The 23,756-nt window shown below is 40.3% G+C and overlaps 1 protein-coding gene across 4 annotated transcripts in view; it reads left to right on the forward strand.

Moving 5' to 3' along the window:
- Window positions 1–23,756, forward strand: part of DPP6 (dipeptidyl peptidase like 6) — a 1,261,161-nt gene that overhangs the window by 872,107 nt on the left and 365,298 nt on the right. For all 4 annotated transcript variants that reach the window (XM_075827374.1, XM_075827376.1, XM_075827372.1 and 1 more), the window contains exon 2: window positions 19,573–19,687. In XM_075827374.1, the coding sequence (XP_075683489.1) occupies window positions 19,573–19,687 (115 nt within the window). The remainder of the gene's footprint in view (window positions 1–19,572; window positions 19,688–23,756) is intronic.

Consider the following 23,756-nt stretch of genomic DNA (forward strand, 5'->3'; position numbering starts at 1 on the left):
TCCCAGCCACAGTGCCTTAATACAATGCCAGCCACAGTGCCCCAATGTCAGCAACAGTGCCCCAATACATGGCCAGCCACAGGGTCCTAATACAATGCCAGCCACAAAGATACAAGATATTGACAGCTATAGTGTCCTCAACTTTCCCTGAACTCACAAGATATCAGAGGTATGGATGGGCATGCGTTATTGGTGATAACTCTGCTCTTCTCGCTGCTCCGTTCATAGGAGGGGGCATGGCTAGAAGGTCCTTGCAGATCAGTACCAGCACAGATTTACTGTACTGCGTGTACATATGTCTCTGTTATTTGCTCGCTGAACAGTCAGATTTGACATAAGTCTGTGTGTAAGATGTGACAGTCCAGTGAGCGAGACTGCACGGAGCTCATTTTCCTGCTTCTTCGTAGACTGGCAGCTGCCTGCATTTGGACTATTAGATGCACCAGAAGATTACAGTTCAGTTTTAACGACGAAAAGTGAATCTAATTGTTCGAAAAATACAGTATATATTATAACTGAGCTTCAGGAGTTGTCGGTACCTACTACAGATATATAGTCGTGTGGCCAGCCGGCTCTACATTGAGAACTGCACATTTGCGGAGGGAATGGGGGTTGCATTGAACCAAACCTAAAATATTTTATTTGTTTGCATTTGTATGCCTAAGGCTTTTTTTTAGGAAGAGAGGAAGTGGCCATCATATATTTGGATGAATTGGGGAAGAGAAGTTCCCCTTGAAGTAACTTGGGTCATTCTAAATCCAACATATATATATATATATATATATATATATATATATATATATATATATATATATATATATATATATATATATATAATTTAGAAATATAGATACATATGAACTGATCAGGACATGGCTTAATTACTATGTTTACCTTTTTCCCAGTATATCTAAGTTCTTATATATGTATTATGCCATCATAAAGACATGAAAATCAAACATTTCCGACTAAATGTCATGCATTATTACAGGTTCATGAAGTAATTTCACAATTATTGTCATGATACTGAATAATGATCTGTAATGTATCTATAGAATTCTTTATAATCAAGAATGGTTCACAGAAATGTCTACTGCACTTTCCTTTATATAATTCCCACCATACCTATTACATTAGCAATATGAAGAAAAAAATATTAACATAGACATTATTCAATTGTTTTAAAAAGTGCATTAGCCTGCTATCTGTAGTGCTTTCCGATAGCTAAATTGATACTTAAAGAGATAAGTGCCTTTATGTTAATGTGCTATTTCTCTAAACAATATTATTTGAATGTAATAGTCAGTGTTTTTTCCTAGTTTGAAACTAGATATGGTATATAATGTTTTGCTTTTATGACCATAGTACTGCTAATTTATAAAAGAAACATCTGCAAAATAAATCTACATTCTCTAAATAAATGTATAAAAAATGTATTAGCTTATACAACCAAGTGTTTTAGGCACTGTTCACATCTGCATCGTGGCTTCTGTTCATAATGGAATCTACGATGCTCTGCCAAATCCATCAGACAACAGATACCAAAAGCCACCCAATGGACCTAATTGACTTGCAATGGGGCCCATTGGGGACACGGAGCCCGACACTTTGGCATGCAGTGTTATTTCTCCCATAAAATCTGATGGAATTTGCATCGTACTGTAGGCACCGAACAGAGTCTCCGACGCAAATGAAAACAGAGACTTATACGTTTGGAAGTTCAGGTGATAGCAGGAAATGTTTGCGAAAGATTCTGAATAATACATTATAGTAGTAGTAATAATAATAATAATAATAATAGAAATGTGTCTAATCTGCATATTTTGGGCCTTTCCTCCTCTGTGTATCATTTCTGTACATTTCTTACTCTGCTGAGAGGACGGGCTCTTCCTGATGTGGAGCTGGAGAGCTGTGCTATAGACTTTGACCAATCAGCTACCTCCCCCATTCAGTCTGTGAAAGGGAGAATGCAGCACCATCCCCCTCTTCCCCCTCCCTTTACTGTTCTCTGTTTCTTCAGTTACTATGTTAAAAATATGAGCTATTTACTAATAGAGGTTTCTGAACATTTAGGCTGGGTTCACACAGAGTTTTTTGCAGGAGGAAAATCTGCCTCAAAATTCCGTTTGGAATTTGGAGGTCAGAGGCGTAAACGCCCGAAGATAGGGCATGTCCCTTCTTTTTCCCGTGAGCCGGTTTTTCTGCTCGCGGGAAAAAAACGCCTCCGCCTCCCATTGAAATCAATGACAGCCATTTTCGGCAAAAAACTCGTCAAAAAACTCTGTGTGAACTCCCCCTTATAGAGAGCCTGAGGGCAGAAAAAGGTGAATAAAAAAAAGGCGCACAGTTTTCAGCTACATTGTGTTAACATGATGTTTTTAAAATCCTGTTTATTACATCTGCCCACTGTGCTAAAATACTACAGCAGCCAAAAGAATATATACACTGCCAGCCACAGTGTGCCCCCATACAGAGCCAGACATAGGGTGCTTCTTCATAGTGCATCCCACAGTGTTTCCCTCCATAGTGTCAGCCATAGTGTACAATACAGTACATATAATACAAGCCACAACATGCATTTTTAGAGTGCCAGTCACTCAATGCAAGCCCCAATGCCCTATCAATGCCAGCCACAATGACCCCAGTGTAAGCCACAATGCGACTTTACTGCTTGTTTATTTTGTTGAACGCTTATACTAAGCTGTGAAATTAATTTCTAGTTTAATGCAACATTTAACACAGTGTAAAAGTTAGAAAAACTTCTTGATACTTTTATAGTATATTAAACCACTTTCCTTTGAACAAGAATTGTTGAAACTCAGTTCCAAGATGATTTAAGCCCCCCAGGAGATTCTCTAAATACTGTTTCTGCCTTGACAACCAGGGCACTTTGCTGACTCATGAAACTTACCATAAGACTACACTTATTGTATTTCATGAAAAGCTGTCCAGCCTAATGAGCGTGAGAAGATGGTTTGCTTAAGTCTCCCTTGTGCTTTGAAAAAAAGTACATCAATATCTTTTTGCCCTGATCTAGATTAAGGTCATCCTCCGTGTTTCTGAACATAGCTCAGCGCGGCACAGACGAGTAGTGGGTGACCCAGTGAGTGGAGTGGAGTTCATAAAATTGTTCTTTTTTAGCAGGTCATTTCATTTTTAAGAGAGATTTGTTTTATAAATACGTATGGCAAATAATTTTTATGTGTATATAATCTTTTCCATTTTGGTTTTCAAATAACGCATTAAATATGGCTTAATGTTTTCCTTTTTATTCATCTTGATGCCATTAAAATGACAGAAAATGGATTGGTAGCTGTAATTACATCTCTGCTTTCCTTACAATAAATATAAAATTGCATTTTTGTCAACACCTAGCTAAAAATAAAGGCTAGAAAATGGAAAATGAACATAACACAGACATTATTGGCATAGATTAAAAAAAATCCTACAATTCTACAACCTACAACCTTTATTATCACTGCACTGCTGCACCACATGAATTATCCTACACTGTACTACCACAACCTGAATTATCCCTATACTGCAATACCACAACCTGAGTTATATAGCACCACACACAGCCCCCCTTGTAGACAGTGCCACACACAGCCCCCCTTGTAGATAGTGCTACACACAGCCCCCTTGTACATAGCGCCACACACAGCCCCCTTGTAGATAGCGCCACACAGCCCCCCTTGTAGATAGCGCCGCACACAGCCCCCCTTGTAGACAGTGCCACACACAGCTCCCCTTGTAGATAGTGCCACACATAGCCACCCTTGTAGATAGCGCCACACACAGCCCCCCTTGTAGATAGTGCCACACACAGCCTCCCTTGTAGATAGCGCCACACATAGCCCCCCTTGTAAATAGCGCCACACAGCCCCCCTTGTAGATAGTGCCACACACAGCCCCCCTTGTAGATAGCGCCACACACAGCCCCCTTGTAGATAGTGCCACACACAACCCCCCCTTGTAAATAGTGCCACACAGCCCCCCTTATAGATAGCGCCACACACAGCCCCCCTTGCAGGCAGCGCCACACACAGCCCACCTAGTAGATAGCGCCACATACAGCCCCCCTTTTAGATAGCACCACACACAGCCCCCCTTGAAGTTAACACCACAGCACCTCTGTTGTAGATAGCGCCACACAGCCCACCTTGTAGATAGCGCCACACACAGCCCCCCTTGTAGACAGTGCCACACACAGCTCCCCTTGTAGATAGCGCCACAGACAGCCCCCCCTTGTAAATAGCACCACACAGCCCTCCTTGTAGATAGTGCCACACACAGCCCCCTTGTAGATAGCGCCCCACACCGCCCCCATTTTAAATAGCGCCACACAGCCCCCCTTGTAGATAGTGCCACACACAGCCCCTTTTGTAAATAGCACCACACAGACCCCCTTGTAGATAGTGCCACACACAGTCCGCTTCTCCCCTTGTAGATAGCGGCACACTCTACCCCTTGTAAATAGCGGCACACTCCCCCCCTTGTAGATAGTGCCACACACATCCTGCTGCCCCTTGTAAATAGCGCCACACACCACACACAGCCCGCTGCCCCTTGTAAATAGTACCACACTCCCCCCTTGTAAATAGCGCCACATTCCCCCCTTTTAAATAGTGCTACACTCCCCCCTTGTACTTAGCGCCACTCTGTAAACAGAGCGACGAGTGGTAGTCTACCGCTACCACTCTCCGCTCTGCCTGACGTGACTTACCGGAGGATCTGAGGAGGTCATGCGGTGCAGGCAGCGGCGGAGTTCCTTCTGACTAGGGTCGGTGACAGCCCGGGAGTGGACCAGTCCAGTCACCTGACCTGAGTTATCTGACCTCATTTCACTGACGTGAGGTCAGGTGACTGGACTGGTCCACTCCCTGTCTGTCACAGACCCCAGTCAGAACACCGCTGCATGAACTCCTGGCTCTTCCTAAAGCTGATCGCAGCTGCAGGTGTCCAACATACAGGGCGCCTATAAGCAGTGATCAGCTGCTCTTCGGCGCCCCCTACTTCCCTACCACCTAGTTACACCCGGGGCACATGCCCCGCCTGCCCCCCCTAGCTACGCCCCGGGTCACACCGACCCCCTGGAGATAGTACCATACAGCCCCCCTGTAAATAGTGCCACACAGGCCCTCTGTAAATAGTGCCACACACACCCCCTATAGATAGCGCCACACAGTACCCGCCTTGTAAATAGTGCCACACACCCCCTGTAGAAATCACCACACAGTCCCCCTGTAGATAGCACCCCACAGGCCCCCTTGTAAATAGTACCACACACCCCTTGTAGTGTCAAATAGCCCCCTAAAGATAGCGCCACAAAGCCCCCCTGTAGATAGTGCCACACACCACCTTGTAGATAGTGTCAAAGAGCCCCCCTGTAGATAGTGCCACACAGACCACTGTAGAAATCACCACACAGCACCTGTAGAAAGTGCCACACAGCCCCCTTCAGATGTGCCACCCCCTGTAGTTGGTGCCACACTTACCTGTGCCCGCTCCAGCACCATCCTCTTCTCTGACGATGCAGCCCTGTTCACTCCTGACCAGGCCGCATCTAGCGGAATGACGCAAGCGGTGCGATGATGTCATCGGGCCGACGTCATAGTGCCGTCTGCATAAAAAAGCTGTATGGCGGGTAAGGGAATCTTGCCTTGCCAGTGATGTCAATTGTAACTGCATCCTTTGAAGGCAGATACAATTGATTCCAGGGGCCTTCAGTGTTGTCACTGTTTTTGGCACGATTCACGGTCTTTGGGGCGGCCATGTACCCCCCGGGAGCCTCGGGCGGCTGCCCATAACAGACCTATGAGGATTCGCCACTGCCTACACTGCTGTACCACAAACTGTATTAAGGATAAGGATATCTTATAATTAGGGAAAGTCTGGTTGCCCAAATGCCTTTAAGAGGCAAGTCAGCTAAGGTAAAATGAGGGATATTAAAGTCCACAAGACCTACAACCTACAATTGTTAAAGGCTATATACACACTTTTGCAAGCCCTTTTTTTTTAAATTAATCAATATTTTAGGTGCTTATGAAAATTTTTTAATGGACTTTTATTACAAATGTTGCTTCGTTTTTCTCATACAGCTTCTATGTATACTCTATACATAGAAGCTGTAATGTTTGCTATGTGCCGATTTCGTCAGTTCAGCAGAACAGACAGCTCGGCTGAGGGCGTGTCCTGTGTGTGTCTAAAATACAGGACAACTATAATGTTGATCACATCTAACGTATATGGGATCAATATTATGGTGGTCCTGTGTGTTGTAGAGGATACATAGAAGCTGTGTCGGAAAAACGAAGCAAAATTTGTAATAATAGTCAACTAAAAAAATGTTAACAAGCACTTCCACAGGATATGTCATAAATGTCAGATAGATGTGGGTCAATATACTGCAATACAAGGAGCAAACAGCGTAACTTGCTGAGCTACGCAGTTTCCCTAATTCCCATACAACTGAATAGTAATTACGGAAACAGCGTAGCATGTTACGCTGCTTCTGTAACTGCCATTCACTACTATGGGAGTTACAGAAACAGCGTAACTCAGCGAGTTACGCAGTTTCCGTAACTCCTCCTTGTATTGCAGTATATTGTCACAGCGATCTAATGATCGCTGGTTCAAGTCCCCTAGGGGAACTAATAAAATGTGTAAAAAAAAAAATTTGATACATTTTCAGGAGTGTAAACATTTTTCAAAGTTAAAAAAGCAAAAACCCTTTCCCATTTTTCCCCAGGCACAATGTAAAAATAAAAAAAATTATTTAAAAAACTTGGTAGCGCTGCATCCGTAAAACTCTGAAACTATTACAATATAGCATTATTTTACCAACACAGTAAACGGCGTAAAAAAAATAATTTAAAACTCCAGAATCTTTGTCTTTTGGTCACCATAGCGCTAAAAAGAATGAAATAAAGGCATTAACTAGGGCAGACCTGAGGGCCTTTATTAGGCCCCCCGGCTGCCATAGAAGACACCGACACCCTGCGATCTCACGTTGAGCGGCGCATCTGAAGGGTTAAACGAGCAAGATCGATACGGATATCGATCTCGCCTGTAAGAGTAGGGATGCTCTCAGCCCTCAGCTACCTCTGGTAGCTGAGAGCAGGGAGGTTTAATGGCTCCCTGCTCTATTTATTTATTCTGATGCAGCGCCGTAAAAAGGCTACTGCATCGGAATAAAGGCCGTTAGTGGCCGTCATGAAAACACTGTGGGGCTGTTACTAACGGGTTAAATAAAACCCCGAAACCCCTTCAATGTAAATTTAAACTCTGATGGTGTCAAAATCAGTAGGTCAAAAAAAAGTTTCAAGTATGAGTTAATAGAAATTCATGCAAGAAATTATCTCTTTACTTATTTGGGCTTTTACAAACTAATATTAATGGAAAGGTCCTGCTTGCAATACTGCAATACCACACAAAACCTGTGGACAAACGTGGCACTATTTGGGGAATAATGTAACCATGTTTTTCTAATCCTGGACAACCCCTTTAATAATTTGAATAGTCATTAATTATTTTTGGGCCTCTGCCAAAACTACAAACTTTGTTTAATCTCATTTAGGCCATGAAATAATAAAAGTTAAACACTATTATAGCTCATAGGAGGCAGAGATAGAACCAAGACAAGAGGCAGACAAATGAGGCTCCTGCCTAGGGGATAATAATAAGCATGGGTAAAAGCGGAAGAAATTTCTCTTTCTAGCAGTCATACAAGATGAATATAAATTGGATTAAAATAATTACTAGGCACTTGGAAATGACATTCCTATATGAGTGGAATTCTCCTTTTTTATTAATATTCACAAGTTTTAACAAGTTACTAAAAGAAGGCATGTCAGTTAGGGTTTCCCTTTAACAGCAGAAAAGTTGTTGATACAGAAAATAGCTGTTCGCCCAACCTTGATTCAGATGACAGCCACCTCCCTGGACCTCTCCATAAAGATGTATGCTCATTTCTTCATACATCTGACGTCAGGGACATAAATCTAAAATGTCTGGGCCAATTTACTGCAGGGAGCAGAGGTCAAGAGGGTTTGGAAGGTGAAGAGACAAGGTGATTTTACAAATTGGGACTCAAAAACACCATGTGCCAACCAGGGGCGATCAACATTTATCTAACCAAAAGTTGAGGTAGTTTTTTTTTGTAATATATAATGCAATATATTAAACACATCTTTTTCTGAAGGTGTTCGATTATCAATGAACATCTAACTTGTTAGTTTCTTAATTGTATGATAAGGATTTCTTGACCCTCAGGGCCTTTATAAATTCCAGCAGTTGCCAGAAGAACTTGACAAGGGCAAGTAAAGGAAATTGAGAATAAATCCGCTTGAAAAGACTCATTCTATTTGAGAAATGTAGGCTACCAATTGTAACTTCACATTATGGGAAGTATAAATTGTGCGTGTGATATCTGAAATGATCATTAGCTATATTTATTATACAAATAAATTCCAGGCATTTTAACAGTTGCACACTTTATGCATTTTTACATTCGCCAGCAAGGATTCCCAATTTCAGGGGTTTTCAGCTAGGTATAATTTGAATCACCGATGCTTGTCATAATGTAGAATACAGATCAAGCATGAATAATTCATAGTTCCCAGCAAATATTCAGATGATTCGGAGCCAGGTGATATGTATGGCCAATGCGACACTCTTGCAAAAAGTAGTTTTGATCAACACGGTACAATACCGTTTTGTGAAAAGCTAATGGTGAAATGGTATCTAATATACTGCTATTGTAAAGCCTATAGTGTAATATTAACACTCTAAGACAGAATCTTTCTTACTTTGGAATGAACATAGAGCTATTTTTAAGCTTTGAAATGTTATCTGGCTCTGTAATGCTGGTCTCGGCTTTTCAAGTTCTAGTAAAACAGATTAAAATTGCTTTTATAGTTTTGAGAGCAATCAGACACTTAACAGAGAAAAAATAGTGTTTATTACAAAGAAAATGTTCCTGTCTGGTTATGCAATACTGTTTGTTCATGCAAATAAGAGATTTAAAAATTCCCCAAAATGCTGTACAAGACATTATATGTATAGTCATTTAAAGGTGGGTTTCATGAGTCAATGTACCTATAAATTTCATTTGTCATTTATGCAGAAAATGAAGAATTCAGCAGCAGCATGAGAATAAAAAGTAGTCCGTCCATAGTAGTAAGCCATTTAAACAACTACATCTACATGCGCACACAAGGGAGAGCTCACAATGAAGCACTCTAAGGAGTGCATGGGGTAGATGTTCAACTAACAACCCACAGACCACCACTGGCTAATTCTGTTTCTCTAGATCGGCCTGACTAGAATTGGTCAGGTCTTGTGACTGTCTCTGCTCCTCACCGCCCTCTACTTACCTGAAACTGGTGTCCTGGTCCACGCTGCCGCCCTCTGCCTCCTCGTTCGGCATCTGGTGGCTGCTCCGGCCGCCGACGCTCTCCACTGGGCCCTAGTGTGTAATGTTTTATCCCGTTATAAAAGCTCCTGATGTTCTGGCACTCATTGCCAGTGGAATTTGGTTCTCTTGTGTTCCCTAATGGTCCAAGATGAACTCTACTGTCTAGTGTGAATTCCTGCGTACCGACCTTGCCTGTTTTTGACTAACCTATTGCTACGTTTACCGTGACTAACCTCTGTCGCCTGCCTTGACTTATTGCTACGTTTACCACGATCAATCTCCGCAGCCTGCCCTGATCTATTACTAAGTTTACTTTTACGCACCTCCACAGCTTGCACAAAACTTTAGCTCTCCGGACCACTCTGCTTCTACTAACGTCAGCCATCACCAACATGGCTACTCTGGGGGTCACTACTTGGGGTTCCAACATAGCAAAGTCCACATCCCTGTACAGGGGTTAAAGGGTGAAGATTGGGGGTTCCTTTAGACTCTGCTCCCCAGAGTAGCCCCAAGTCAAATCCTTTGGTGACAAGGACTGTTCACACCGCCATCTGCTGGCCTGCTACAACCCAATCCTCGGGCTTCGTTACAGGCCTGAAAACTCCATGGCCCTAAATTCTGTACCAGGGTCCACCCCTTTATCAAGATGTGTTGTTATGACTTCACACTATGTAGGATTTATATACAGTTAATTATAAAAGAGAAGTATTCATTGGTATTATAAGATCCATTTATTGGTATTACTTTATTATTGTGCATTTATTATAAAACGCAACTACATCTCGGCACACTCCCTTTATACGACTGCTGCTCTCCTATGTGGCAGAGCTTGAGTTCCCAAGGCCAAGGGCAAATGGAACCTCTGTTTTCCATATAGCTACACCAATGGATGAAAAATTTGTAGTCTCATCCTCTTTCAGTACAAAAGCTGAGATCTATACCGGAGGTGCAGATTACCAAGGTGGTTGGTGATACACCAAGGCATGGGGCAGTGTTACATGGGCCCTATGAGGTCTTTGTATAGCACAACCCTGAAAACTATTTTCTATATGAAGCATTATTTTTCCTAAATTAAATGTATGTCTTATTTCCTTCTGCTTTCATTTGTTGCCAATCACATGGATTGTTTAAGAACTGTTCCCATTAGGCTGGATTCAAACGAGCGTGGCATTTTTGCGGACGCAAAAACGCTGCATTTTGCGCGCGCAAAAACCACTTGACAGCTCCGTGTGTCATCCGTGTATGATGCGCGGCTGCGTGATTTTCGCGCAGCCGCCATCATAGAGATGAGGCTAGTCGACGTCAGTAAATAGTCACTGTCCAGGGTGCTGAAAGAGTTAACTGATCGGCAGTAACTCTTTCAGCACCCTCGACAGTGAATTCCGATCACAATATCGAGCAACCTGTTAAAAAAAAAAAAGACGTTCGTACTTACCGAGAACTTCCCTCCCGGCCGTTGCCTTGGTGACGCGTCCTTGGTGACGCGCCTCTTTTGACATCCGGCCCCACCTCCCTGGATGACGCGGCAGTCCATGTGACCGCTGCAGCCTGTGCTTGGCCTGTGATTGGCTGGAGCTGTCACTTGGACTGAATTGTCATCCCGGGAGGTCAGACTGGAGGAAGAAGCAGGGAGTTATCGGTAAGTCTAACTCTTTCAGCACCCTGGACAGTGACTATCTCCTGACGTCGCGTACCGGAAATTTATTTCCGGGTTCGGTCATCTCAAAGACACTCCGTTTGGATGTTTGTAAACAGAAAAGCACGTGGTGCTTTTCTGTTTACATTCAGAGTTTGACAGCTCTTGCGCGAATCACGCAGTTCGCACGGCAGTGCTTCCGTGCAGCATGCGTGGTTTTCACGCACCCATTGACTTCAATGGGTGAGTGATGCGCGAAAAACGCCGAAAGAACGGACATGTCGTGACTTTTTTTCAGCGGACTCACGCTGAGAAAAAATCACGGACATGTCAGCACGGCCCCATAGACAAATATAGGTCCGTGCAACGCGCGTGCAAATTTACGCGCGTTGCACGGACGTTTTTCCCGTTCGTCTGAATAAAGCCTTATCCTTAGTTATCTATCCAACCCCATGATACAGGAACGTACCTTATCATTAAGATTTACTGTTCCTTAACGATTTCATCTTTCTTAAGTAAACTGTATATTTTACAAGCATTAGGATATGTGCACACGATGAGAGGCTTTTACGTCTGAAAGGACAGGCTGTTTTCAGGAGAAAACAGCTGCCTCGTTTCAGACGTAAAAGCTCCTCGTAATATGCGACGCGTCTTTGACGTTTGTAATCTTGAGCTGCTCTTCATTGACTTCAATGAAGAATGGCTCAAATTACGTTGCAAAGAAGTGTCCTGCACTTCTTTGCCGAGGCAGTCATTTTACCCGTCGTCGTTTGACAGCAGTCAAACGACGACACGTAAATGACAGGTCGTCTGCACAGTACGTCGGCAAACCCATTCAAATGAATGGGCAGATGTTTGCCGACGTATTGTAGCCCTATTTTCAGACGTAAAACGAGGCATAATACGCCTCGTTTACGTCTGAAAATAGGTCGTGTGAAGCCAGCCTTAATCTTCTATAGAAAAAACCCACATATACCAAATACCAAAATGATTTAGTTAAATATAAGGGTGAACAAGTCTAATCTTCATTGTTGTTCTGGGCATGTGTAAATAGATCATACGCATGAATTAGCATTCAACCAAAAGCAATCTCTCCCGAATCCACCATAAACATGCATGCTTGGCTGAGCGTTCAATGGGGAAAATGTGTATGGGTACCAACTGACTTTTGACATTGAGGGACAGTTGGATCTACATTAGATCGTCGGCCAAGCCCGTCGGTTAAGCTGACTTTTATATAATGCGTATTGCCAACCTTAGTTTCTTTTAAACAGTAAGACATATACAGTACAGTATAGTACAGCATAGAGCGAAAAGAAAAGTGATTTGTTTTGTTTAATGCATGTGTATTTAAATAAATGCCTTTCTAGTAGGTAGATATTATTGCCTTAAGAGAAACCTTCATAGCATTCGCTTCCCAAGATATCCTTGGCTTGAAAGCTTTCCGCTATAGCTCTGAATGCCTCATGCTGTTTAAGCTATCATACTGTTTATCCATCCCAGACAATAAAAACTCATGAATACAAGTCTTTAAGGTTCCTTGGAAAAAAAAAGTTCCTTTGCCAAGGATTGAATCTATAATTTAAAAAAAAAAGTTCATATGCACAGAAGGAGAAGAATACGAAAGGTAACTCTCCTACAGTGTGTTTGCAGACATGTTGCCAAGTAGCATTACAGAAGCCAGTTTAAATGAGACAAATGGAATAAGATCCGTTTCCAAATACCTTAGGCAAGTTGTAATTTGGATGGAGAGGAAATACATTGTATTTTTAGAAAGTGACATTCTTCCAAGGATTTTATTGAAGAGTGCCTGAACCCTTAGATAAGATAAGTCCAGAAAGAAATCAATTAGCCTTAGGAAATAATCAATCATAGTTAAAAGTAGTATAATTAATGAAAAGGTTTAACTACGTGTTCACTGTTTATACATGAAGAAGCATTACATTTTGGCAGCCATGGCACAGAAGGTGTTAATGAGTCTAATTAAAAGCTTTTCCGGTTTAATTAAGTACAACTTTATTAACACTTTTTTTTTTTTTTTACAAACTGCAACCAATTAAACCACTTCAGTTCTAATTGGCTCAGAAGAAAATAAAGTTTTATAATTTTACACATTATATATTATTTTTACAGTCCTGATTCTTGAATACTGGGTCTGTATTATTTTACAGACACTAATTATAGAACATTAATTTGTATGCAATCACGGGCTAAGGATCCAGTAAACTAACAAACCCGACAAAATGTCCTATTCATAAAATTCAGTCTCATTAAGAATTGAAAATAGGCCATTAACCCCTTAAGGACTTGGCCTCTTTTGGACTTTCAGGATGCAGCATTTTTTTTTTTTCATTTCTTCATAGTCGCATTCCAAGAGTCATAACTTTTCTTTATTTTTCCGTTGACATAGCTGTATGAGAGCTTGTTTTTTTGTGTGACAAGTTGTATTTTTGTAATGGCACCATTTTGGCGTACGTATAATGTATTGTATAACTATTAAATTTTTTTGTGGGGTAGAAAAAAAACAGCAGTTCACCTATTGTTTTTTGGGCCTTGTTTTTTGCGTCGTTCACCATGTGGTATAAATTTCATGTTAACTTTATTCTGAAGGTCTATACATATGCGTCAATATCAAATCTATATACTTTTCTTATGTTTTATTACTTTTTCACAAAAAAAACACTTAAAAAAAATGTTTTTGTGATGCCATACTCTGAAAGCTATAACTTTTTTATTTTTCCATCAACGGAACTATGTGAAGGTTTCTTTTTTGGGGGATGAGTTGCCATTCTCATTGGTACTATTATGGGGTACATGAACTTTTTTTAGGTGGAATAAGAAAAAACTAAAATCTTGGCTTTACTTTTTAGGCTACTTTTTATGGCGTTCACCGTCCAGGTTACAAAACATGATACTATTCAAGTACGGGTTGTTAAGTACACAGCGATACCAATTATGTGTAGGTTTTTATTCATTATATGCTTTGACATAATAAAGCATTTATGGGTTTTGTGTTTTATTTCTTTTTTATAAACATTTTCAAACATTAACTTTTTTGGACTATTTTTATTCCGTTAGGGGTTAAGACTATTTAATAGTTTGATCACGGATATAATAAACAGCAATGCTTCTGTATTGAAGTGTATTATATGCTTGTCATCATAACACCAAAAGGCATCCTATTAGGCTCTACCTCGGGTCTCCTAAGATGGCAGACCTGAGGACAATTTTTAGGCCCGGCTACCATAGCAACTTATCAGCAACTAGAAATTGCGTCTCAGGGGGAAATGGGCTGACAAAGGGATCTCCTCTCTCTGTAAACCACTAATATGCCATGCTCAGCTTTGACCGTGGCGTCTCAGGGGCCGATCCTGGCTTTTAGGTGTCGGCTGTGTCCGCTCCATAACCATGTCAAATCCCAAGATCTACTTCGTTTCCCTGACTTAATGGTACGTCTTAGGGCGGGAAGGTGTTAATGGATGGTTCCTGATTGTTACCTGCCTCACGCATTCTTATAGGAAATACTTATATTCCATCAAGCTGCATTATAATAGCTGTTTGGATCAGATTCTAGGCAGAGAATGAAAAAAGAATATTGAACATCCATAGTTTAAAGGTCTACCCACAAGAAAGTGCTTGAGCCCTCCTGTAAATAGCCAGATATGTAGGATACATAATGTACAGAAGGGAATACATCATAAAGGTAACTCATGTGGCTGCTACACAGGTCTGTAAAGTGGTAGCACCCCAGTCTAGATTGGCCCCCAGTAACATTCTTCATCTTGGCAAGGTCTTCCTTCTCTTCACAAACACCATAAAAGCATTGGATAACAAGGTAAATGGTCCAAGGGTCATGTCACTCTTCTATCTTATAAGGGACAGAAGTGGGGGAGGGTCAACTTGTAGCTGGTCATCCTGTCTTAGAATGTGAATTTAGGGTGGCATGAACCAACACCGAAATGGGAGAGATTTCTTGCTTTGGCTCCCACTCTTCACAATATGAACTACACCCTTAAAATTATAAATTATAAACTCTATATAATAAAATTGTGTAAAATTATTGTTTTCTACAGGCTTTTTACAAATGCACAATCCTTTGACTCCACACACCCAAAGGCATAAGCATGAAATCAACAGTATTATTTGCATAGTTAAGAGAAATCCCGAACCTCAATGTACAATATTTTTTATTTTTTTTGAATCTCCAATTTAAATTGAGATTCAGAATATTTTGTCATGTCTAGACTCTTTTATGAGATATATCGTTTGTAATACAGGGAATATCACTATATCTGAATATTTTGTGGTGCCTGCAGATGAAGACTTGATCTTTTCACAATGTTTATGAAATTTTGTCTTGGTAGCTTGGTTTTGTTCTGTGCTTCGGGGATTTTTTTTTACCTTGTTTTTATTATACACGTTTTGCTCATATATTGGTTCCAGTGGAAGTAAAAGAACTTGTAGTCATATGAAATTAGGTATCACAAAATACATTAGCATTCTAGGTTATAGAGTGTATAACAGCATAAATTACCCATTGCATTGCAAAACTTAACATTTATACGACAAACTATGTGGGTTATGCTCCGGTTCTAGCTACTTGACCTCAGTATAGACAACACAGTGGCTCAGAAATTAATACAGCTAACTTACAGCATTAGAGGCATTGGTTTGAGTTTCTCGAGAGCTGCTACATCTGCACAGAAATTCTATGTGCTCCCAATATTTGCATCAGCCTCCGTTGGGTACTGAAGTTTGCCTATAAAAACATTCATTTTTTTTTGTTTTTGTTTTTTTTGCATTTCTATGAAATTATCTCTAGCATTTTTTTTTTCCACTTTTTTATGAGATATGGATATTAGAATGGGAGCTTCAACTCGGTCAGGGAGATGTTTAAGTGAATATCTCTGTGTACACTACATATAGTATCATATAATTTGGTCATCAACTGTTTTATCTATATTTTTGATTTACCGACTCGATTTGCAGTGATTGATTTTCCAGGTTTCTGATTTGCAGCAAATCAGAACTACTCACCTTTTGTGAAACCAGTGGAGAAGAATATTTTTAAAGATTTGCTAACTGGGAGGAATAGGAAAACAATGGTGGGTAAATCGAGAAGAAGATGTAAAAGTATGGCGGGGTAGGCATGGGTAAAAGTTTGAGCAAAGGGGTGTGCTGAGAAAGAGGTGGAAGTCTAAAACTCGGTCTATGTATTTTTTGACATGACAAAGATGAAAGAAAGGGTTGCAGTTTTTACTGGAAAATACTCATTGTGATCACTGCACTGGTCTTGTTATTGCTACATACATGAAGTCTATAGATGTTTAGAAGTATAAGCTTGGCTTTTATCTATTCGGAGCATAGGCCGAATGCCTCCATGATGGTAATTCATTGTTTTGATCTGTTTCTTAATACATTTTTTGAAAATACTTTACAAACCCTCTGAATTTGGCTACGGAGAAGGCCTTTGGCCAAGGAGGGCTGGGAAGAGAGTATGGTAGCTGTGGGGTAATGGTTGGTTGAGACTGGGAAGCGACTGTGTACACATGCAGGACATAGGAAATATAGGGAGGCAAAACAATGCTTTTGTGCTGAAACAGCTGTTACTGCTTGTTCAGCAGTATTACAACATTTTATGTATTCACTGCTTTATTCAAGTAAAATTACATAATTCAATTTACGTTGCCCAAAATGACAGCTGACAAAAAGTGTATCCTGTCAACTGTTTTCGTTATAGAGTAGACAACTTTAGTTCACTGCAGCAGTACAAGCAGAGGTGTCATTTTTAAGATTTTGGGCTCTGATACTAAATAAATAAGATGGTAATATAAGACAGTATATATTGTTCACATATATATACACTTTCTCAGTTTAGTTTCGCTGTTCATTCATGTTCAAAGTTCAAATTTTCATATATTTGGTCAGGTTGAACTGACTGCCCATTTGGCAGTATTTCTGTAACATTGTAAGTGACAATATATATCTGTGTAACCAGCCTTTGGTTTGGATCATGAAAATATGAATAAAGCTCCTTACTTTGTTTAGTTATGATGTGGAGCATGCTTTTTGCTAATCTCATTTTATGGCTATCCAAAATCCTTTAATCCCCTTTTCATGATTCCCACAAAGTGAACGATGAAACAAGTTTTACTTTAGTCCCTCGGCCAATGGGCCTTAAAAAATGAGTTGCGACAGAAAAAAAAAAATGAAATGCAGTTTATTGCAAAGAACATAAGAAGTATTCTTATCAATCAGTTTGTATAGCGATATATAAAAGCAGCTTGAAGTATTGTCTGAAATTTAACTTAATGAGTATTGTGAGTAATTCTGATAATTAAAATCAAATGCTAAATTTTAACGTTTCATTTGTGCATTCTAATTACATTTTTCTGCACAAAATTGTGGAACAGACACCAGAGACCATTTTATTTCTGATTAACCAACAATTGATTTGTTATGACTAGACTGGATTGACATTCTCAGCGGGTTTGGTTGGTACTGTCTTCTATTTTTCGCAATATTTTACCACATCAATTCATTAAAAATCTTCTAAACCATGAAGATGATTTAGTTGGTACCCTATCAATTTTTTAAACAACTGTTATTTTTTTAGAAGTTTTAAAAAGTGAATCCCAAACTTTTAACACCATATTATTTTTAGTCACAAAATTCTGTGTTGATTAATTTCTTAATATATCTTCTTTTAGCGGAAATATTTTTTGGGTACAGGGCTCCAAAGAGCTCATGAGTTCGGTGTATTCATGGTACAGAACTCTAGAAAGCTCATGGGTCCGGTATGTTGATGAGCTAAATTCAATCCCTGCCTACTTAAAGCTGACAAGCTGCAGCCTCCCTGGCTCTAACAGATGCTCAGTGCAAGCTTCAGTCTTCCTGGCTCTCACACATGCTCAGTGCAAGCTTCAGTATCCCTGGCTCTCACACATGCTCAGTGCAAGCATCAGTCTTCCTGGCTCTCACACATGTTCATTACAAGCTACAGTCTTCCTTGCTCTCACACATGCTTAGTGCAAGCTGCAGCCTCCCTGGCTCTCATACATGTCCAGTACAAGCTTCAGTCTTCCTGGCTCTCACACATGCTCAGTGCAAGCTGCTGTCTTCCTAGCTTTCACACATGCTCAATACAAGCTGCAGTCTTCCTGGCTCTTACACGTGCTAAGTACAAGCTGTAGTCTCCCTGGCTCTCACATATGCTCAATATAAGCTGCAGCCTCCCTGGCTCTCACGCATGCTCAGTGCAAGCTGCAGCCTCCCTGGCTCTCATACATATCCAGTACAAGCTTCAGTCTTTCTGGCTCTCACACATGCTCAGTACAAGCTTCAGTCTTCCTGGCTCTCACATGTGCTAAGTACAAGCTGTAGTCTCCCTGGCTCTCACATGTGCTAAGTACAAGCTGTAGTCTCCCTAGTTCTCACACATGCTCAGTAGAAGATGCAGCCTCCCTGGCTCTCACACATACTCAGTACAAGCTGCAGTCTTCCTGGCTCTGACATATGCTAAGTACAAGCTGTAGTCTCCCTGGCTCTCACATATGCTCAGTATAAGCTGCTGCCTCTCTGGCTCTCACACATGCTCAGTACAAGCTGCAGTCTTCCTGGCTCTCACACATGCTCAGTATGAGCTGCAGTCTTCCTGGCTCTCACACATGCTCAGTACAAGCTGCAGTCTCCCTGGCTCTTACCCATGCTCAGGACAAGCTGCAGTCTTCCTGGCTCTCACACATGCTCAGTACAAGCTGCAGTCTTCCTGGCTCTCACACATGCTCAGTACAAGCTGCAGCTTCCCTGGCTCTCACACATGCTCAGTACAAGCTTCAGCCTCCCTGGCTCTCACACATGCTCAGTACAAGCTGCAGCCTCCCTGGCTCTCACACAAGCTTAGTACAAGCTGCAGCCTCTCTGGCTCTCACACAAACTCAGTACAAGCTGCAGCCTCCCTGGCTCTCACACATGCTCAGTACAAGCTGTAGTCTCCCTGGCTCTCGCACATGATCAGTATATGTGAAAATAGGTCTAAAAGATCTATTTAATAATGTATGCAGTTGATATTGTGAAATCTGGTATCCGATCCTCTTTAAATATTGGGCACTTTCTGTGCTCACTATTGAGTTTGAAGGCCTGCTTGTTACTACTGTGTCCTTCTAAATTTATCTTCTAAGTGATGCAGTTTAAGGTTATTCCTCTCTGCAGGCACTCCACAAAGAAGTATTTCTGTGATACTGATTTGCAAATCCAGGCTGAGATTTTCTCATACACTCTACCACCCAGCCAGAAAATTTAGCAGGGGCACAAAAGCAGAGTAAAGCCCATAACCTCCAATTCAGATACTTAGGGCACTTAACTTTGCTTTTTGATGGAAGCCTTTTAGATGTTATTCCTTGAAGTTGTTCTGAAAAATCGTTCATTATATAAAATGCTGAATCTCTCTCTTCCGATGAGGGAATATTTTGTCTCTAACAATTATCTTAACTTGTATCCTGTCTTTTATTGATTGCAGGAGTTGGTGGGAAGCAACCCTCCTCAGAGGAACTGGAAAGGAATAGCAATTGCACTTCTTGTCATTCTTGTAATCTGCTCCATGATCGTCACATCTGTCATACTGCTGACTCCAGGTATTGTTAAAATTTTTCAAGAAAGACAAAGGTTATTATTATTGTTACCAGAACAAGTGTGCCATGATATAGATATATACGTGTGTGTGTGTGTGTGTGTGTGTGTGTGTGTGTGTGTGTGTGTGTGTGTATGTATATTATTTAAGCATTCAAAATTAGACATGAAATAGGATTATACTATAAAATGACACACATTTATATGGAATCTGTGAGAAGAGAATAATTGCGCCAATTTCGAATAATTCTATGCTAGAAAAGATAGAACTTTTACAGATTCAGCCATACCAATTATATTAATTTTTTAATTTTTTACATTACTTTTTTTGTACATTTGTTAAAACTTTATTTAGCAATTTTTTATTTATTTTTTAGTCCCCTTTGATCATATGATTGCTTGTACAATATTGTGCTTTTTTTTTCATTAAAGAGGCTCTGTTACCACATTATAAGTGGCCTATATTGTACATGATGTGATTGGCGCTGTAATGTAGATTACAGCAGTGTTTTTTATTTAGAAAAACGATCATTTTTGATGGAGTTATGACCTATATTAGCTTTATGCTAATGAGTTTCTCAATGGAGAACTGGGAGTGTTTTACTATATGACCAAGTGGGCGTTGTACAGAGGAGTGTATGACGCTGACCAATCAGCGTCATACAATTCTCTCCATTCAATTACACTGCAGATAGCGATATAGCTATATCGCTATTTGCAGTCACATAAACACACTATAAAATTACTGCAGTGTCCTGACAATAAATATACATTACCTCCAGCCAGGACGTCATACGTATTCATTCTCGTCACCACTTCTGTAGCATCTGTGTGATTTACAGCACAGCACAGCGACATCTCGCTGTGAATGACAGTTTACAGCATAATCTCGCGAGACTACGCCTGCTGTGCTGTAAATCACAGAGATGCTACAGAAGTGGTGAGGATTATGAATACACGTCACGTCCTGGCTGGAAGTAATGTATATTCATTGTCATGACACATAAGTAGCGTTATAGTGTGTTTATGTGACTGCAAATAGCGATATAACTATATCGCTATCTGCAGTGTAAATGAATGGAGAGAAGTGTATGACGCTGATTGGTCACTGATTGGCCAGCGTCATACACTCCTCTGTACAACGTCCACTTGGTCATATAGTAAAACACGCTCAGTTGTCCATTGAGAAACTCATTAACATAAAGCTAATATAGGTCATAACTCAGTCAAAAATGATAGTTTTCTAAATAAAAAACACTGCTGTAATCTACATTACAGCGCCGATCACATCATGTACAAGATAGGCCACTTATACTGTGGTGACAGAGCCTCTTTAAGCCCTAGGCTGCCATGATAACCATCAGCCAATGAAGTGTCAATGGAATTTAAGCGGTTAAACAAACAGGATCAGCGTTTCTCTAATCCTGGCTGTTAGAGAGGTGTCCGTTTTAATGCATAGCTAACACCCTCTTTGAACTATGAATTACAGTTACACCAGATGTCTGTGAGGTGTAAAATGGAATCCAAATTCTCCACAATAGTTAAAAAAATTAATTATAATATTCTTTTGTTTAAATTCTGCACTGTTCCCATACTGCCAGCACCATACTCGCCCAATTGTTCTTGTTGTCAAAACGTGATGCCCATGGACACATGCCAATGGTAGAAAATATCGATGATCTATCCATAAATACGCCGCCATGGCAATGGTGTCTAAACTACTCACTCAATTTTCTTTATATTATGAAGCTTTTTACCCCTATTTGTATATTGTAGTTGTTTTTTAAAGCTTGCAATATTATATTTACTATTATAATGTCTTAAACATTGAACAAACTAAAGAATCTGTTTACCAAGGTTACAGTGCATCGTGTTTTATAGATATTAATGGAAGAACATGCAGCGACCAGGTCCAATGCAAGCACCTAAACATAAATATACAGGAGAAGATTATGTAGACGAGGTCAGAGTATAACTTACAAAAAGCATCTTAAATGAATTTAGAAGATAATTTGTTTTAATAACTAATCTCAGGATGTAAAGAGCATATTAAGGAACACTTCCTGACCTAGTTGAGATCAAAGCCCTTTTGTACATGTAATTACATTGTAAGCAATTGGCAAGCAACCAGCAGCGAATTTACAGAGCAGCTAAACTATTAGAATAGGAGACAGTAAGGGTCATTTCAGATCGAAAGTGCAAGACAAAAGTGGCCATTACTGGTTCTTCTTCTATTTTTATTTTTGTACCAGGACCTGCATATACAAATTCTCCAACATAGAGGCAGAATTGTGAAAATAACAGTCTACCTGTTGTACTCCTATGTGATCACTATTGAATTCTTACCAACAAGGATCTAAATTTAAAAATCCAGAACATTTCATCTCATAGTCAAAATTTACACTACCCAATGAATACGTTTTTTTTATCAGTAGGATTAGTTTTAAGGCACTGGAAGTAAGAATTGGCAAAAGTAAATAGGTAAAGTAATTGATTGCCTTCACTCAGGCATTTTAGTAACAGAGTCAAAATATCATTGTGTATAGAGGCAGATGTAGCAGAGGTGATTGTTATTTGACACTTTGTGATGTGAGATTTCTTTGTAGCTCTGCCACATCTGTATGTATTAATACACAAGGCAGAAGTAGTTAATATCATAGCTACTTTGATGAATGTATTGACCTGCATCCGAGAGTATTCAAAGAGTATAATAAAACCTTTAGCTTCATAATCTGTAGTTAAATTGGAGATTAAAAAAAAGCTAAACCCCAGCTTGGGATTGGACATTCAGATAGGACTGGACACTCTAAAAAATACTAGAGATAAATTTTTCTTATTTTGTACATGACTAAATTCATTCCTGTTGCTTACAGTGGTTTTCCCACAAGCAATATTTATTTACCTCTCCATACAATAATTGGTAAATGTTAGTTCAGTGGGTGTCTAGCCATTGGCATCCCCATTGATTGCCATAACAGGGAACACCCATCTACCCTATTTCACCTATGGTCAGCTCATAATGGAAAGAGATGTGTGCAGTGGTGGCCAACCATCCCTCATTCCCTCAATTTATGGTCGGACACATGGGAGGCTGTTTCTGTATCTCCCATAGACTTATATGGAGCAGACTAGACTCATGCTTGACCAGCACTCCAAATTTTCCTTCCATTAGTGGCTGATCTTTAGAAGGAAGGAGTAAAAGTGACCTGGTCTACCAATCATTGGAGCTCTAAGTAGTAAGACCCCTATCATTCTAACATTTATCACCTATGCTCTCGAAAGTTGATAGATGTGATTCATAGGTAAACACCTTTATGTAAATTATGAACCCCAGGCAGCGAGGAGTCCCACTGTATTTGACATGCATGGTAAGCATCCCTTCTTGTGAAAGGATTGACTACGGCTCTGTTCACATCTGCATTGTTGCTAACGTTTATAACGGAAGCCAAATTGCTTTGACGGATCCATCGCACAATGGACACGAGCGGCACCTGACGAACTCTATTGACTTATAATGGGGTCTGCCAAGTTCTGCCAAGATTTCTATCGTTTTGACGGGAAAATATTTTTTCCATCAAAAGTGATGAAAATCTGCAACAGAATCTGCTCCTAACCCTAACAGACCCTAAAGGCTATACATGCAATAAAACTAATCATCCCTATTTTAATTTGACATCCTCTTTTGGATGGGGTGTCTGAACCCCTATTAAAATACTAGTTATACAACACTAGTCTTAATTTACAAATAAGTACTGAAGCATTTTGATGTGCATAGTAAAATACACCAAAGATGAATATATGTGGTTATATATTTATCACTACCATAAACATTATGTCATGTTTCCATCACCGGAGTTCAGCACAACAGTTATTTTATATTGCAGGTTGGATAATATAATCAAACATACTAGGAGAACTCAGGGGCTGCTCCCAGGCTGTTTCTTCATCTCATACTGGGCATTTCTTCCATGTCACAATGTGAGTTTTTCTCTCTTCAAATAGAGCAGCCTCTCGTTTCCAGTATAGACAGGTACATGGCTTCCAGGAACGTAGGTTTACTTAAGAGCTGAAATG

Source organism: Rhinoderma darwinii, chromosome 5, assembly GCF_050947455.1.
Source record: "Rhinoderma darwinii isolate aRhiDar2 chromosome 5, aRhiDar2.hap1, whole genome shotgun sequence".
Classification (NCBI taxonomy): domain Eukaryota; kingdom Metazoa; phylum Chordata; class Amphibia; order Anura; family Rhinodermatidae; genus Rhinoderma; species Rhinoderma darwinii.